Raw genomic sequence first — 18,858 nt, 5'->3', positions numbered from 1 at the left:
CACACACATACAGACAAGTAGTAATGGCAGAACCCAGGATAGAACTAAGGTTTCTTGACTGACCAGACATTTTTCTTTTTTTATTGGCACATTTAAACATTGAATTATTTGTTGAAACTTTTGTCCTGGGCCAGTTAGCCTCACACATTATTTGTTATCCTTAAATTGGTTTGAAAACATTTTTTTAATTGCTAGCCCCCAAAGGTGTTATAACAGCATTCTAATAATAAAGAGGGAAAAACACTCCTAATCTTGCCAGCCTAACAGGTGAACTGTTTGACTTTTTCCCTGCCCCTTTCATGGCCTTGCCCATATCTGTCATCCTTAAGTGTGCTCTGCCACTGTTTCTGTTTGGTTTTCTGGGATGGGTGAACTTTAAGATCTTGACCTTTTCAGGATTTAAGTTTTTGGCATGATCCTGAGGTTGTTGCCGAGTGGTCTGAGTCTAACTGTTGGTTTTTAGGCATATCATGGAGCATCTAGAAGGTGTCATCAACAAACCAGAAGCAGAGATGTCCCCACAGGAGCTGCAGCTCCATTATTTCAAAATGCATGATTATGATGGCAATAATTTGCTTGATGGCCTAGAACTCTCCACAGCCATTACTCACGTCCATAAGGAGGTAGGTCAGCCGTGGCTCCGGGGACAGCCTCCCCGCCCGCCCCCCCCCCCCCCCGGCATTTCCATCCCCAGTCTTGATGGACCTGTGTTGTCCTTGTACAACAGTATTGCCGCATCTCCTTTTTCTGCTCGCCATTCCATTCTGCCTCTTCCCATTGAGAGCCCCTTCTAACAAAGGGTGACCTACTGAGGCAGAAGCCCTAGGGCCTTGTATCTCTGACAAGTGCTACAGGCATTTCTCCTGCACCCTGGAGTTTGAGAACCAGCGCCTAAAGGACAGACCACATTAAAATGCAGAGCAGGGGAGAAATTGTTTTATTTGAGAAGAGTGGCGAACCAGGGGACCAAGGGGTCGAGGGACTCAGCAATAATTGAGGATTTGTATGATATTATACAGTTCTCCATATGAAGCCATTTGTAGAGCACTTTCAAGTGGGTTAGAGAGCTCGTTTGATCTTTGCAACAGCCTGTGAGTAGGCAGGGCAGGCACTGTTATTACCTCGAGTTTAGAGGTGAGGGAACTGAAATCAAGAAGTTCTTTCTCCAGGTCTAGTGTCTGTCCCACTCTGCCACACTGCAGTCTCTATAGGGAGGAAGAGAGACAGAGCTGGGGATGTGCGTGTGCTCCCATTGGCTGCCAGAAGAGCAGATTTGGGTTTGCTTTGAAGGCAGTGGGGAGCACTAATGGCTTTGTGCGGCAGAATGGCAGTGTCACGGGAAGATCGTTGGCTGTGGGAGGTAGACTGATGGATGTGGGGAGTGACTTGCATCAGGGAGAGAACCTGGGATTCAGCAGTCCTGGCAGGCCAGGCTGGTGGTGGTGGTAAGAGAGCAAAGGGTGCACAGGGGTCGAGGTGGCAATGAAAGAATCAGCCAAGGATGTGAGCAGCGTTAGCTTAGCACTCGGCACAGTGAGCGCTGCTGTATCTGCTTCTGGAGCAGGGCCAGTACCTTCACCCCAAAAATTGTAACAGGTTCTTCTGGTCGGCATTACCTTCCTCTTCTTGTTCTGACCCCAAGATGCTGTCCAGTGCAGACTGCTTGCACTTGTCAGTGCACGTTGTGCCCAGAGCTGACCCTTGGGAGAGCCTGGGTTGTGAGCTTTTCTAAGATGGGTTTGTGGGAATTAGGAACGTCATAATTCTGTGTAAGCCAGACCTAGCTTTCTACAGCGAACGCGTATTACTCTTGTAATTAGGAAAGAATGAAAAGTAATTTTTAAAACAAATAAGCAAGGGCCTGCTTTGATTGCATCTTTCTTTTTAACTGGCAAATATAAATATAAATTGGATTGTTGTGAATTGACTCTATCTGATATGTGGTTTGTGGATTCTGAAAAGTAGCCGCATGCTACACTGAAGGAGCTTTTGGACACAGGAGCACGGACATTTTAGACATTAGCTAAGCACTGCCAGTAAAATGTGCGACTCATCATTGTCTAATTTGTGTTTTGTAGGAAGGGAATGAACAGGCCCCACCAATGAGTGAAGCTGAACTGATTAACTTAATAGATGGTGTTCTGAGAGATGATGACAAGAACAATGATGGATACATTGACTATGCTGAATTTGCAAAATCACTGCAGTAGACATTGTTTGGCCATCTAGTTATATGCAAATGTGACCTGTTACAATGTGATCGAACACTTTTGGTAATGCAAAATAACTCATTTCCAACTACTGCGACAGCATTTTGGTAAAAACCTGTAGCAGTTTATTACACTGGGGTGAGAAAGAGAGATTAAGAGAAATATAAGAGAAATGGGACCCATCACAGTCCCCAAGTACTGTTCAATCTCTTACTGGACAAGGGCTTGATTATAGAATCCTTTTAAGAATATTGTATAATTGGAGCGTAGTACTCAGGAACTTGACTGTAGAACACCGATAGTCTCTTGGTTTTCATTCACGCTACCTGAAAAGTAAGACAAGCTTTGCCAAGTGGACACACTTTTCAGTAACAGTGAAGGAATAGCATAAATGCCAAACGTTTCCCCTGGTGGATCCTGTCTCTTGAGGTAACGTGGTCGGTATTCTGCAGAGTTCCCCCGGCCTGAATGATGATGTGCCCCTGGGCAAGGGAGTATTCGGCTATTTCAAAGCCACTGCGTAAGAAGGAAGCCAGATCCTGAGTTCAGCTCGCCTTTGAGTCTAAGGTTCTGTATCTTCTGGCACTTTGGAAATGATACACCATTGACCTACGTGATTAACATTTTTTAGTTTTTCAGTACTTTATAGAACTACTGCCACATCCTTTCTTCTATGTCTTATTCAACTTAGGAAAGACCTTGAATTTAAAAGTGTTCTTTATTCTAATCATTAGCAAATGTTTAGCTTTCTTAATACTTGTATTTAACCCTTGTTTCTAGGGTTTGTGTTTGAGGTTTAGGAACTATATGGAACCCAAGGACTGTATCCCTCCTGCTTGGTGCAGCGGGGGATAAAGCTACTAGCTGGTCTTGCTTAAGTGAGAAGTGAGATCACCACACACCAATTGCTGCAAGCTGTGTTTAGAAGGAATGGTGTTTAAATTACCTCTTCTAGCTTCAATATGTGAATTCTTTCAGATCAGGAAAGATTAGAAATAGAAGCCTGAAAACTTCAACAGTGCGAATCTCAATAATGTTTGAAAATGAGAAACAGCAGCAAATTGTCATTTGGTTTATTGGATGTGATGGATGTGCGGGATGGAAAACCCAAAATGATGGCTGAATGGGGGAAAAAACTGCGTAGGATTTGCTGTAAGACGTATAGAGACTTATTTTCGTTATTAAAGTATTCTTATAAGAAAACATATGTATTTGTAAAAATGGTTTCTTGTGTCAAGTATTTGTGCAATCAGAGCTGAATTGTAAACTATTCTTGTAATATCTAGTTATTTTGAAAGATTTATATAATGGATCCTGGATATATGACCAATAAAAGTGTTGAAACAAAATAAAGAGCAGTTGATTTCGTCCACATAGGGGTTTTCTCCTCCCACGTGAAGGTTTTGTTAATTTAATACAGATGTTTACATGTGCCTACCCCATCACAGGCCCTACGACCCTCCCTGGCTATGCCCTGTTCCTTTTGGCAGGGGTAGATTCCAAGTCATCAGTCACTTTCCCCTTTGATGCAGTTCTTCTTCTGAATGAAATCACTTTTTGGACCTTTCTTCCCTGGCCACGTTCAGATCATGAGAGCATTGTCTAGCTTAGGAAAATACTGTTTTCTCCTGGAGTCTGGCGACTTTTTTCTTTGCCAGAAAATTTAATTAGGTAGCATTTTTGAAAGCTTCCCAGGTCCAAGCAAAAAGCACAGTCTCCCCTGGCGTTTTGGGAGTAACACTTTGTTCTGCCATTTGAAAAGGAAAGAGGGAAGGAGGGAAGGAGGGAGCATAGGAAGGAAGGAAGTTAACCATTGCCTTCTCTCTCCCTTGCCCCCCAAGATCCTTGGATCTTGCACTGGCTCTTCGTCATCCAGAGCTGCCCCTCTGGATGGATCTAATGAGTGGCTCACAGTTGGCAGAACGTCATACTGAGCTGGCAGCTAGGAAGGGACTGAGGCAACTGGAGAGGGAGAGAAGCAGATCCTCAGGAGGCAGAGTCACCCCATTAAATAGACAAGACGGACACCTCCTTCCTCTTCCATAGCTGGCTTCTCTTTGTAATTATTTCATTCTGGCCTTTGTGGTCCTGTTTAGCAAATGTCCCTAGTAGGAGGAGCCTGTGATATGAGGGACATAGAGACATTCCTTGCATACCCCCTCTTGACCTCTTCTCTCCTACACAATACCTTAGCCTTCTCATAGCCCGTCTCAAGGATTTTTTCAGAATGTATAAGGAACATCTCTGTACTTCAGGTTCCTTGTCTCTAAAATGGAGATAAATATACCCAAGGAAGGCAGCCTTATATGAGCGTAAGCCTTGGACTCAGGTAGACCCAAGTCAGAATCCTAGGCTTGCTACTCCCCAGCCACGAACTTAAAATTTAGTTTCTCATATATATAAAAAAAACTACAATAAAACTTACTGAGAGGTTAAGAGAATTAACAAAATGAGAGAAAATGTAGAAAGCATCTAGTAAGTCCTGACACAGAATATTTTAAACTCTGAGTCACCCATTCCTCACTCTGGCTGGAGAGCCCGGGCCCCTTCCTCATTGCAGTGGGGGCTGGAGGGGCTGTAAAGGGATTGATGCCTCCTCAGGGGCAAGGGTTGTAAGATCTCTGTTTAGGTTATTCCATTGAATGGCTAGATCATGGTTATCAATCCATTTGTTAAGGAACTACAGAACAAGTTAGGATGTTCTATGTGGTGTTATAATTAGATGTGATATCTTTAATATACTCTTACTTGTTGAGGAAATTGAATTACTGCAGTTTGAAATTCGTAAGCCTTAGTAAGTATTGCTAAATTGCTATCCAGAAGAGTTGTACTAATTAATACTTAATCTTTATTGTCTATGAAGAACCTATTTCCTTTAGCTAGACCCATAGCATAACCCAACAAGTTTCTCTAAACACAGAGCGATGAGACATTAGTGCTTTTAATTTTTGGCTAGTCCTGCATTTGTTCATTTGTTGATTCATTCATTGAGTGTTTGCCATGTAACCTGTCTGACCTAGATTCTGGATTTCAATTCCTTCTAGAGAGGAGAAAAAGAAAAAAGCCTTTTTGTCATATTCCAGATTCCCCTGAAGGTGTTATCATCAGAGGACACAAATATTCTTACATAGCATCCCCAATAAAAACAAGAGCTAAATCACATTTCTACCTCAAGAGAAAATCCATTTTATCAAGGACCAAACCAAAGATCTAACATTTCAACTAGGGAATTAGCAGAAACTATGAACATTATGTCTGAACTTTTGGATGTTAAAAACAAACAAACAAAACCCAGGAACTCTCCTTTTGGGAAGATGGAATAGATGCACTTCTATTTCTCTAATGAAGTACAACAAAACCCTGGGAAATTGTATTTAAAGCAAACATTAGGAGACTGAAAGGTGGGGAAAACAAGGCGGACTGGTTAGGGACATTGCGATATAAGCAAATACATGGCGGTGAGTTCGTCTTGTATTTGTTTTTTTGTTTTGTTTTGTTTTGTGTTTTTGCCAAATATATCCCAGACTTAGAGCTGAGGAAGCTGGCAACCCAGAAATTCCAAAAGGAGCACACATAAAAAAGCCCCAACAAAAATATGCTCTCTCTAGCCAGGGAATGAAGAAAAGGGCAATCTCACAAGACGGAAAACTTTCAGACAATAACTGCTGTATTCCAGCCAAACACTACAGGGGAGACGGTGGCCCTGCCAGCAAAGGCCAAGCGGGGAGCCTGGGCTTCCATCCTTGCCAGGCTGTAATGAGGTGTTGTCCTCCTTGCATCTGAGGTGATGCCAGAGGAGGCCAGGTAGGGAGCTGGGACTTTCATTCCTCCCACTCCCTGGGCAGTAACAAGGCCCCTCTCCTACCCACAGGGTCAGTGGAGAACATGCGGGGAGCCTGGTGTTGGAGTTCCACCCCCAGCTGGCTGAACTAAGACTCCCCTCCCCCTTCCTGCTGGGTGTGTCTGAGGAGGCCTGGTGGAGGGTCAGGACTTTTACCACCCAGTGATAACAACACCACCTCTACCTCCGTGTTCGTAGAGACCCTGTGGGGAATCCAAACTCCCAACCCCGCGCCCAGCAGTAAGGAGAAGCTGCTGGCCTTGGGTTTTGATGGAGGCTGAGTGGGGAGTCGACTTCTCCCTTCACATGTCATGAAGGAGGCAACGCCTGCCCTTCCCCTGCCACATTGGTGTCATGGAAAACCAGTTAAAACAGGTTTAAATAAGATCCAGTCTCATCATGTAATACAAAAACGTCCAGGTGTCAATCAAAAATCACTCATCATACCAAGAACCAGGAAGATCTCGAACCAAAGGAGAAAAGATGCCAGCACTCAAAGCAGGTGTTAGAATTATCTGGTGAGGGTTTTAAAGCAGCCATGATAAAAATACTTAAACAATTAGGAACATGAAACCAATAATAAAAAAAAACAAACACCAAGTCTCAGCACAGAAATAGAAGATATAAAGGGTAGCCAAATGGAAATTTGGGAATTAAAAAATACGACAACCACAATAAGTACTTCAACAGCAGAATGGAGGCATAGAAGAAAGAACCAGTGGACTGGAAAATAGAACAATCTGTGTTACCCAATCTGACCAACCCAGAGAGAACAGATTAAAAAAAAAAAATTGCATGGACTTCAGGGACCTGTGGGACTGTAACAAAAGACCTTATGTTCTTCCTGTCATCAGCCCCAGAAGAGGAAAGAGGTTGGAGCTGAAGAAGTTCTCAGAGATATAATGGCTGAAAACTTTATAGATTTGACAAAAGACACGAATCTAGAGATGTATGAGCTGAGCGAACCCTGAAGAGAATAAGCCCAAAGAAACTTACTGAGACTCACCATAGTCGGACTTCTGAAAACTAAAGACAAAAAACAACAACAACAACAACAAAAACAACAAAAAACTCAAAAGTAGCGAGAGAGAAACAACAGCTTACCTATAAGGGAAAACAACTCGAATGATGGCATATTTCTCATCAGAACCCATGGGAGCCAGAAAGAAGACGCGCAATAATTTTCAAGTATCAAAAGGAAAGAACTCTCCATTCAGTATTCTAGATCTGGTGAAAATATCCTTTAAGAGTGAAAGGGAGGGGCGCCTGGGTGGCTCAGTCAGTTAAGTGGCCAACTCTTGGTTTCAGCTCAGGTCATGAACTCAGGGTGGTGAGATCGAGCCCCACATTGGGCTCTATGCTCGGCACAGAGTCTGCTTCAGATTCTCTCTCCCTCTCCTCCATATCTCTCTCTCTCTCTCTCTCTCTCAAATAGATAAAATCTTAAGGGGAAAAAAGAATGAGGGGGGAAATCGAGATAATTCTCAGACAAAAGAAAACAAAGAACATTTGTCATCAGCAGGCCTGCCCTAATAGAATAGCTAATGGAAGTTTTTTAAACAGAAAGGACACAGTAAAAGAAGGAAACTTAGAACATCAGGGAGGAAGAAAGATCATGGAAAACAAGAATATGGATACACACAATAGACTTCTCTCAAATTTTGTAAATTACGCTTAATAGTCAAAGCAAAAATTACAGCACAGTCTGATGTGGTTCAAAATGTATGTCGAGGAGATATTTAGGATAATTATATTGCAAATGGAGGAGGGTAAGAATAATAGAAAGAAAAGCAAATTTTCTCTACTTCACCTGAACTGGTAAACTCTAAAATGGGACAGCCACGCTGGAAAACAGTTTGGCAGTTCTTAAAAAAAGAAGCATGTAACTACCATACGACTCAGCAGTTGCATTCCTGGGCATTTATGTTTGCACAAATCCCTGTACACCGGGGTTTATTTATAATAGCCGAAAATCAGAAACAACCCAAATAGACTTCGACAGGCGAACAGTTGAACAAGCTCTGGTATGTCCATCCCACGGGCGTCCTACTCAGCAATCCAAAGGACCAAACTGTTGATAATGAGCAACCACTTGGAAGACTCTGCAGAGAATTATGCCGAGTGAGGATTCCTGAAGTGACAAAAATCATAGGAAGGGATTAAGGAGGGGTGGGAGCAGGTGAGAAGCCGGCATGGCTGTAACAGGGCAACAGGAGGCATCCTTGTGGTGAAATGATCTGTATCTTGACTAAATCAGTGTTGATATCCTGGTTCAGATATTGTATTATGGTTTGGGATGATGCTACCATTGGGGGGGGGGACCTGGATCAGGGGTGCAGAGGATCACTCTTATTTTTTACAACTGCACATGAATTATCTACAATTATCTCAAGATAAAAGCTTAAAGAAATAGTATTGAAAGACACGGTCTTCTCAATACCACAGTGGCCATTTTGAACTTGGGGCCCCTGGGACAGTGTCAGAACAGGCCTGTTGCTTAGTGTCTGAGCCCTGGGGCTGTATTGGTAGTGCTCACGATTATAGTCTTCTTTCGGCAGCTTTCAGAGAATTTGCTTTGCTCTGCCAGAGTTGAAAGGAAACATTGCACCAGGCCTCCTCTGTCCATGAATTTCTAATTGCCTTCCCACTGGGCTGCTGGGGAAGGACGAGAAGGTCATGCCTGCCAAGGCCAAAAGGCGCTGCTGCCCAGAGAGGGGTGAGAAAGTGTGAAGAGGTCCTTGTGCCCTGGGGGAGTGCGGTAGGGGGGCTGGCCTTAGTGGAGGCTGGAGGACTGAACCAGGCTGTGCGCCCTTGTCCCTGGCTGTGGTTACAGCCAAAGACAGCAGAGCGAGGGGACGTGTGGCCATACTTGTGAATCTGAGAGAAGAGATCCTGCAGGGTGTCCAAACTGAGATCTTGGGGAGAAGCCTTGAACTTCATGGATATTAGAGAATCAGAACGCAGGAATTAGGGAGGACTTCTCTAGGAGGCAGGCTTTGGTATCCATTGCCAAGTTCTGTGGGCTCTGTGGGGCAGGAGATGGGAATAAGGTGACCATACCTGAAGGGACACGAGTGCTAACCCAGGTTCCCTGGACTTGGTTGGAAGGGTTTTGCCAGTGCCCATTCTGGTGGCTTAGGGGTTAATGGGATCCTAGGACCCCATCAATAACAACCTCATCAAAACCAGTCTTGGGTTGTTGGAGCATGTCTCTGGGTGGGAAGAAGATGGCATCAATGGGACAGAGCAAGGAGCAGAGGCAGATAGTGAAATCATAGGGCCACAGTTAACCTTTGCCTTAAGGTGGGGCCACCACCCTACAGTTTGGTCACACATGTGCCTCCCTGTTGACTGTTCTTACAATAGTCCTTCTCCTCCAAGAAGGCAGACATGCCCACACTATAAAGCCCTACCTTACTAACCATAGTTTCGAAGCTAGGTCTCAAGTCGGGTCCACACATTCTCTCTCCCAAGGATCTGGGACCAAGGGACACAGCAGCAGGGAGGCACGGTGGTGGAGGCATGTGAGTGACATGCTCTATGCGTGAGTACAGTGTGTCGTCCCTGGACCAGCAACAACACCTGGGGAAGGGGAGTATAAATGCCCAACTGCGGGCCTCTCCCCCAGATCAGCTGAGTCAGAACCTGCTCTTTAATAGAACCCCAGTGAACTGTGTGCTCATTCAACTTGGAGAAGCACTGCTCTGGAGAGAGGGTTCCAGACACCTATTGCCAAGAGGCCTGAGCTGCCCAGTTCCTGCTGCTCTGAGAAGGGTGGCTTCTCTCTTTTTGGGATTCCAGTAGCCTCCCGTTGAATTGCCTTTTTCTAAGTCTGGCCAACTTGGTCTCTATGTCATTTATAACCAAGAGAATCTTACTAATGCATAGGGGCAAGCGGGGGGGCGGGGGGGGACAGTGTGACTCAGTGGCAAGCTGACCCCACCCAAAGGATCAGCCAGTTGCCTCGCCAACTGAATTCTGTCAACATAGGGTCAGTCCTCTGTGTTTGTGGATGCTTTGAGTCTTTTTAAATGAAAATCCTCCCAAAAGGAAAATATTTTCAGTCACTTATATTTTAGTACCAAGGATTTTCTCAAATTCTTTCCAAAGGGACCATTTGCTGGGCTGAACATAGAAGTCATAGAAACCTTCCCATGTTTACACTTTGGCTCTGTTTCCCTAGATAGGGTGAGTATTGCCATTTCCCTGTGGGGCTCCATTTAGTAAAATGCGAAGAACACATCCATCCCTTCTCCTCTAGGAAGCCCTTTCTGGCTAGTCCAGCTCGTGGTCACCTGCCCCTTTTCTGAGCCTCACTGCAGTGGTCCTTGACCTTTCGTGTGCCATGGACTCCTTTACAGCGTAATATTTTCATATGCATAAGATTAAAAAACAAAGCATTTTTAAAAAGTTTATATTTTATTTTTTAGAGATTTTATCTGTTCATGAGAGAGCGCGCACAAGTGGGGGGGATGGGGAGAAGAAGAGGAAGAAGCAGGCTCCCCACTGAGCAGGGAGCCCGAGGAAGGGCTCGATCCTGGGACCCCAGGATCATGACCTGAGCCAAAGGCAGACATTTAACTGACTGAGCTGCCCAGGCCCCCCTTAAGTTTATATTTTAATCACCCGGGGTTCATAACAACAAGTGCCCTTCTTAATCCCCATCTCCTATTTCACCCGTCCCCTCACCCACCTCCCTTCTGGTAATCCTTGCTTTGTTCTCTATAGTTAAGAGTCTGTTTCTTAATTTTTCTCTCTTTTACCTTTGCTTATCTGTTTTGTTTCTTAAATTCCACATATGAGTGAAATCATATGGTATTTTTCTTTCTTTGACTTACTTCACTCAGCATTATACTCTCTAGCTCTGTCCATGTTGTTGCAAATGGCTAGATTTCATTCTTCTTTACAGCTGAGTAATATTCCATTGTATAATATATACCACATCTCCTTTATCCATTCATCTATCAATGGACACTTGGGCTGCTTCCGTAATTTGACTATTGTAAATAATGCTGCTATAAACATAGGGGTGCCTGTATCCTTTTGAATTAGTGTTCTTGTATTCTTTGGGTAAATACCTAGTAGTGGGGTTGCTGGATTGTAGGGTAGTTCTGTTTTTAACTTTTTGAGGACCCTCCATACTGTTTTCCACAGTGGTTGCACCAGTTTGCATTCTACCCAACAAGTGTAAGAGGGTTCCTTCTTCTCCACATCCTCACCAACACCTGTTGTTTCTTGCGTTGTTGATTTTAGTCATTCTGACAGGTGTGAGGTGATAGCTCATTGTAGTTTTGACATCTCCCTGTGATGAGTGATGTTGAACAAACATCTTTTCATGTGTCTGTGGGCCATCTGGATGTCTTCTTTGGAAAAATGTCTATTCATGTCTTCTGCCCATTTTTAATGGATTATTGATTTTTTGGGTGTTGAGTTTTATAAGTTCTTCATATATTTTGGATACTAAGCCTTTATCAGATATGTCATTTGCAAATCTCTTCTCCCATTCTGTAGGTTGCCTTTTAGTTTTGTTGATGATTTCCTTCGCTGTGCAGAAGCTTTTTATTTTGACGTAGTCCCAAATAGTTTTTTGTTTGGGTTTTTTGTTTGTTTGTTTCTTTGCTTGACATAGCTAGAAAAAAAGTTGCTATGACCAATGTCAGAGAAATTACTGCCTGTGCTCTCTTCTAGGATTTTTATGGTTTCAGGTCTCATATTTAGGTCTTTCATCCGTTTTGAATTCTTGTGTATGGTGTAAGAAAGTGGTCCAGTTTCACTCTTTTGCATGGAGCTGTCCAGTTTTCCCAGTACCATTTATTGAAGAGACTGTCTTTTCCCATTGGATATTCTTTCCTGCCTTGTCGAAGATGAGTTGACCATGTAATAAGAGGTTTATTTCCGGATTTTCTATTCTGTTCCATTGATCTATGTGTCTATTTTTGTGCTGTTACCATCCTGTCTTGATCACTACAGCTTTGTAATATAACTTGAAGCCCAGAATTGTGATGCCTCCAGCTTTGCTTTTCTTTCTCAAGATTGCTTTTGGCTATTTGGGGTCTTTTGTGGTTCCATACAAATTTTAAGATTATTCTTTCTAGTCTTGTGGAAAATGCTGTTGGTATTTTGATAGAGATTGCAATAACGTATAGGTCGCTTTGCGTAGTATAGGCATTTGAACAGTATCTGTTCTTCCAATCCATGAGCATGGGATAAGTCTTTCCATTTCTTTGTGTTGTCTTTAGTTTCTTTCATCAGTGAAAAAACAAAGCATTTTGAAGAAACCGGTATATTGAAATACAAATACCAAAACAGTTTAAAAGGTGAGAGATTTAGTAATTATATGCTTTTTAATTAAGAGCCAGCAGTAGGTCTAATAGTCACCGTAATTTCAAGTAGTGATGAATAATTTGAGATATCTGCAACAATTGTACTGTGATAGGAAAATATTTTATAATTTCTATGAATAATGAAATTATTCAGTTTCTGCTAATAACCCTCACAGTCTGTTGCTTGATTCATAATAGAAGAAAATGGTAAATGTCAGTTCAAGGTTCATGAAAATAAAGCTGTAATGTTTTTCCCACTCAAGTTCACGGATCCCCTGAAGTGTATCTGGGAAGGGTCAGTGGACCTGAGGTTAAGAGTCCTTGCCCTAGGGAGTATGTGGTGAGTAATATGCAATACATTCATTGTAACCATGGAAGTAAGAAGTGTTTTTAAAAACACAAGCGAGATAGATGTATACGAAGTGAGATTCCAGTCCCCTGCCCTCCACCAGAGTCTGTTCCTCTGCCGCAGGATGTTGTTTTGGCGGCGGACCAGAATCTATCTTCTCTTGTCCCCTGTACTACCAGCCCCACTCCAGTGCACTGCAGGGGCTGGGCCCAGAAGGACCGCTCGGTCAGCCTGTGTTGACTCTGTCTGTGATGACTCTTTGAATGCTCATATTGGAAGATTTGAGATTTTTATTATCCTGTTGAAACAAACCCTCGGGCCTCTTAATACAAAATTTGTCAGTTCTACATAAACCACTAGATGGCAGCAGTGTTCCACAAATTTCCTTTCCAGCCCTTAGTCTCGCCTCCAGGGGCTGTTTATTTTGTAAAGGCTCCGTTGGTTTTCAGTCCTGGAAAATTCAAGCTCACTCCCCTTCCCGCTTCCCCCTACCGCCAAGGATTTCCCAGACAGAATTATCACTGTATTATTTTGTTCCTCCAGTAAGGAGGATGTGGAAGAGCGTGGGTAGTTATGTAGACCGTTCAAATTCACGTACAAAAATGATCTGACTGGTCTGCATGGGAAATCCGATCCCTCCTAGCATTTACAGAGCACCTACCACGTGTCAGACCTAATGCTACACTTCACTTACATGGATACACTGTCCCTGTCACAGGTGCGTGAGCACTACTGAGAATGGAGGGAAAGAGCAGCTGGGTCTTCTGGGGGAATGGAAAAGTTTAGGGCCGCGACAGAGAAGCATTGCTGGTGTGAGCAGTAATGCTCTCACTGAGCTGTTCACTCCACCTGGAACATTTAAGTTACAACAGACTCGGTGATCGCAGTGAAGCTAAAATTTGTATGCAGATGAAACCCAAAGGCGACACACAAACATGAAATCAGAAGTTGGGGTGCCATTAAAGAATAATGCTCTGTGGGAAATGTTCTTTCTACAGACTCCTGTGTCATATTGCTGCTATGTAATTTTCAAATAGAAACACTAAGAAACATAAAATTAATAATACTAATAAGAAGTAGACCTTAAGCTAGCCCTAAAACGTATTGCCTGTGCTCTCAGACACACCAGTTTGGTGAGAGCTTATAGTAGGTCTCGTTTGGGTGGCTGAAATTGGTGGGAACACACAGGGCTTCCGTGTGGAGTCGACCACTGTGCTTCAGGGTGGAAAAACAGTCTTTTAATCTTCAAACTCAAGAGGCAGGCTGACTGACATCAGAGCGGCAGAGCCGAATCACAGGGTCTCTTTAATCGGATGGCGCCTTCCTTCCCTTCCACGGGATCCTTCACCTGGGCAGAGGTGGGCTGGCTCTTCTTCAAATCTCCCAGTATCAAATGGCCACCAGAAGATCCCCACAGAGCACTCACCTACAACAATGACAAAAACACATGTGTGCCCACACTATCTAAACAACGACAAAGCTGCTCAAAAGAAGCCAGAGCCTGAAAAGGATGAAACTGGTGTAGACTGAACTACTTTGGGGAAAGGCATGATTAAGCTGGCCCCAAATTATGGAAGTGATGCCCAAGAAGAGGAGGGGCCGTGGTGGCCCTGTGGACCCAGTAAACTGGGACCCGGCCAAGGCCGTGTGTGCCTACGCCTTGGAGAAGCAATCTAGCTTTTTCAACTTCTGTGCTCCCCTGCGTTCTTCTCCTACTACAAATGCCTTCCGAAAGCTCCCCACCTGGTTGCGCTGAGCGGAGGAGCGCAGGGATCTTCCCAAGCTCGAGTTAGGATGGCTCTCCAGGGATGCCGGCCGAGGTGGTAGCAGCGCGGGGTGGGGGTGGGGGCCGGGGTGGAGAGGCAGGGGAGCTGAGGAGACACAACTGGGTTTGGAAAACAGGGTGGATTGAAAGAACCAAACCCCAAGGGAGGGGTTGGGGGGGAGCTCTGTCAGTGCCTTTCACCCTGGAGTTTTCATCCTCACATTAATCCTAAAGGTTTGATTCCAGCAAGCCCTCCAGATGTTACCAAAGCTCAGAAAATCCGCCTGCCCGTTTCTCTTCAAAAAGTCTAAGAAAGCTGAAACCTCAACAGAAGTGAGAAAACTTTGCTTTTAAAAATGTTATCTGTCCTTTTGCAGCATAAGCACCAAAGAGAAATCAGATTGGTTTATTTATTGTCAAACGTTGAGGAACAGACTAAGGTAGGAAGGCTCTACTCTTTAGTTCAGTGAACTTTTTTTTTTCTTCTTTTTTTGAGAGAGAGAGCGTGCACGCGCGCCCCGGACATGGGACTCGATCTTACAACCCTGAGATCATGACCTGAGCCGAAATCAAGAGTCGGACGCTTAACTAACCGAGTCCCCCAGGCGCCCCTTGGTGAATATTTTTGAGCATCTTTGAGGAGCCGGTATTGTGAATGGAGCCAGGTCTGAGTCTCAGACCTGGGGTTTCAGTTGGCGGGCGGGATTCTTAGAAGTTATGTGTCTTCTCACTCAGTGACCTCGTCTGTAAGGTGGGAATAACCTGGTGCCTATTTCAAAGGATCATTGTGGAGATTAAATGTAACATGCTTGGTGCAGAGCCTGGGGCATCTGTTGGTAACTGATCAATAAATTGTGGCTAATGATATGCTGCTAGGCATGTATTCATTTGGCCAAGCCTGATGGATCACGGAGGACGAAAATAAAGATGAGTGAGACCTGACCTCACTGTCAAAGAACAGACTATTGAATGAACTCTTAGGAAGTGGAATGTGTGTGTGAATATACGGACACCACATAGATCATAGTTCAGTGATTCTAAAATGTACTTTTTCGGGGCCCCTGGGTGGCTCCGTCGGTTAAGCGTCTGCCTTCAGCTCAGGTCATGATCCCAGGGTCCTGGAATCGACCCCCACATCTAGCTCCCTGATCAGCGGGGGGACTGCTTCTCCCTCTCTGCCTTTGTTTCACCCCCCCTGCTTGTGCCCTCTTGCTTTCTCTCAAATAAGTAAATAAATAAAATTTTTAAAATGTATTTTTTCATATTTTAAAATAATTTGGCAACACTTTTTCTTTCTCGGTGGTAAAGGAAATAATGGTGTGACTTGCAATCAGTGGAATCTTAGATTTGGTGAAAACAGATAATCATAAAGACAGAGCCATGAGCTCACCACCATGATCCAGCCCCTACACGGACACCCAGGCCAGAATCCTAGTCCAGGTCACAGGGGATGCCCTCCTCTCTCTTCTCAGATATGTGGGCTCCCGCTTTGGGAGGCAGGCATGGGAGGGGGCCTTTGGGATGACTGAACTGATCACCTTCCTGGCAGCTGAGGGCTGGGCTGTCTCCAAATTCCAGGGCACATACAGGTCCATGTTTAGGACTCGGGTTTTCAGGCCCTGCCCCAGAGGGTCTGGTTGGGTGGGTGTGGGAGTGGAGCCCCAGCTGGCTCAGCCAGCCCTGGTTCCTCCCTGGTGCCAGGAGATTCTCTGCTTATGGGCAGCGTGTCCGTCACGGGTACAGGCAATGATCCTTACCTGAAACCAGGAGCCCTCAGTTTGCTTCTGGGTGCTATGGTTCAGGTAGTGTGCTGAAGCTGGCTAGTACAGGTTTTCTGTGAAATCAGTCATGGCGGCAGTGTCTACACCACAGTCATCGGCAAGCCCTACCCGTCAAGTCTCCTTTTTTTTTCCTTCAGAGAGTCAGTTTACCAGCACACCAGTGTGGCTTCTCCTTAGCTGGGTGACCTTGAGGAAGGATATCACTGAAAGTCATTCTGAGCCTCTGTCCTCCCATCTGAGAGGGGACAATGGTATTTCTCACCTCACAGCATTGCGGTGGAATGAATGATTCTCCATGAGAAAGCATCTAGCCCAGTGCTACGCTCTATCAATTTGCAGTTTATTCTTTTGCTCCAGAAGTGTCCTATAATGTTTTCTGTTTGGGACCTTGCCAGGAAGAGAATGAAATGAAATGAACATTCTTCGTGATACAATTCAAGTCTCCACGTGGATAATTAGTATTGAACAGTAAGGATAGTGATAAATAACTTTATATAACCCTCTACAGTTTAACAAACTGTATTTAATGTGGCATAACCTCGCGAGGCAGACACTGCTATCCCCATTTTTTAGATGGGGAAACCAAGACTCAGAGAAGCTAAGTGACTTGCTCCATGTCTGTGGCTTATAAGTGAGGCAGGAACCACAACTTTTGATGTCCTTTTTCTCCCTTCTTCTCATCACAGTGGAGCCTATTGTGACGAGCTCTGGGTGGGTGGGATTGAAACAGACCCAACCCCCAAGCCCCACAGGTTTCCTGCCCAAACCTGAAAGTTTATTTGGAAACCTTAAATGTCCTCAAGGGAATCACTTGGGAGTGATGACCAAGCAAAGTCACCGAAGGTGCCGTCAGCAGATGGGCTCGTGAGTTCCCTTACACAAACACAGGGACGGCGATGCTCGGCTCCGAACCTTCAAACTAGCAAAACCACACAGATGATTCCCCCGACTGTGTTTCTTGACTGCATTATGATTCCTCTCCCGTCCTTCCTGAGTGTGCAGGGGAAGCAGAGCTCAGGGCTGAGGTGGCCTTTCTTTCTCTTTCCCTTGGCTGCAGCAAGGCTCGCGGCTTTCTCCAAGACAAACAGTAAATTCTTGAAAGCTGAGACCGTCCACCCTGGGTGTGAATGCAGATGGTGATTTAGTCTTTGGTTTCTCCAAGTATGAACTTTATTGCCCATGCTGCTTATTGACCTATGAGCTGATTAAAAGGAAGGGAAAAAAAACCCCTCTCCCAACTAAAGACACGCACCAGACTTTTTCAAAGTTTAAATAAAGTTGAAATTCAGCAGCAGTTTGGCTGCAGTTGAGAGAAGGGGGTTTGAGCCAAATTCAGCCTTCGAATTAAGAAGGTGTTAAAAGGTCCAGCCTTGCAGCTCCAAGGAGTACAATGTCTTTCCTTAAAAAAAGGGAAAAGTTAGCTTCCAAAGTTGATTCCCTCAATCTTGGGTTTTGCTGAGAAGATAGAAGCAATTATTCAAATAATTCAGGAATCCAGAGGGAGCAGGGGAGACCTGGCCACTGGTTTCTGGAGATGGTGTGGCATGAAGGTCATGATCAGCCAATCTGATCACATCATCCACCGGCCACCTGGGCACACAAGCCCTCTGGGTCTCTGAGCTCTCATCCGTCAGTGTGGTGGCGGGGGTGGGGGGTGGTGGCTTTTCACATGGAAAGCTGTGGCTGACTCTTGCACAGATGTACCTAGCCAGCACAGGGTTTTGAGTCCCCTTTCCCTCCCCTCCCCTCCCCTCTTCTCCCCTCCCCTCTTCCCTTCCCTTCCCACAATGTGCAAGCCATCTGAAGGGCTGTGCCTCTACAATTCATCATTTCTACCATTTCCTGATTTTTATACCCATTTCACACACCCACAGAATAGGAGCCTGTTACGGACTCTTGCAGCTTTAAAGATTCTATGACTAAGATACTTGTGATTCATTCACATTTTGAAATACTAAAATCATTTGGCTGAAAAATACTCATTGATATGGGAAAATATTCACAACGTAATGCTGGGTATATTAATAATATGCTGCTATCAGAAAGTCATGTACTAAAACGGGAACCATGGAAATCTCTAGGCTTTGAGGTGGTGGGTGACTTGTGTGTTTTATCTTTCTGTGTCACGTGACGTCATAATTATTAGTTTCTATCTGACACCCTGGTGAATGGTAAGCTCTCTGAGTGCAGGGTCTGTGTGTAATGTGTTTCTTGATGGACATACAGTGCCAAGAACCATGGCAGATATGCAGAAGGATGAATATTCGTTGAATGAATTAATGAATGCTTTTCTGGGTTGTATGAGTTGTTGAACGAGTGTATATTACTTTTTTTTTCAAGATTTTATTTATTTAGAGAGAGAGCATGAGCGGGAGGAGGGACCGAAGGAGAGGGAGAGAGAGAATCTTAAGTAGGGCTCATTGTCACTACCCCTGAGATCATGACCTGAACCGAAACCCGGAGTCAGACACTCCGCCCACTGAGCCACCCAGGCACCCCGAGTGTATATTACTTTAATCATTATTGAAGGGTAGGGAAAGCAATAAATGTTAATGTAAAAAAATAAGTTGTACTCTGATGAAAATTCAT

The 18,858-nt window shown here is 44.4% G+C and overlaps 1 protein-coding gene across 4 annotated transcripts in view; it reads left to right on the top strand.

Annotated features, from left to right (window-relative positions):
• The window catches only part of MCFD2 (multiple coagulation factor deficiency 2, ER cargo receptor complex subunit), a 53,276-nt gene that overhangs the window by 6,227 nt on the left and 28,191 nt on the right, over nucleotides 1-18,858 (top strand). For 2 of the 4 annotated variants that reach the window (XM_026486448.4, XM_026486441.4), the window contains exons 3-4: nucleotides 464-623; nucleotides 2,079-3,563. The exons of the other annotated variants lie outside the window; for them this stretch is intronic. In XM_026486448.4, the coding sequence (XP_026342233.1) occupies nucleotides 464-623; nucleotides 2,079-2,210 (292 nt within the window). In that variant the 3' untranslated portion in view covers nucleotides 2,211-3,563. Of the gene's footprint in view, nucleotides 1-463; nucleotides 624-2,078; nucleotides 3,564-18,858 lie in introns of those variants that run through there. 4 annotated transcript variants of the gene reach the window in all.

Source organism: Ursus arctos, unplaced genomic scaffold, assembly GCF_023065955.2.
Source record: "Ursus arctos isolate Adak ecotype North America unplaced genomic scaffold, UrsArc2.0 scaffold_8, whole genome shotgun sequence".
In the NCBI taxonomy this organism is placed as follows: domain Eukaryota; kingdom Metazoa; phylum Chordata; class Mammalia; order Carnivora; family Ursidae; genus Ursus; species Ursus arctos.
Note: the sequence above shows the minus strand (reverse complement) of the source record. Positions and strands in the feature narration are given on the sequence as shown.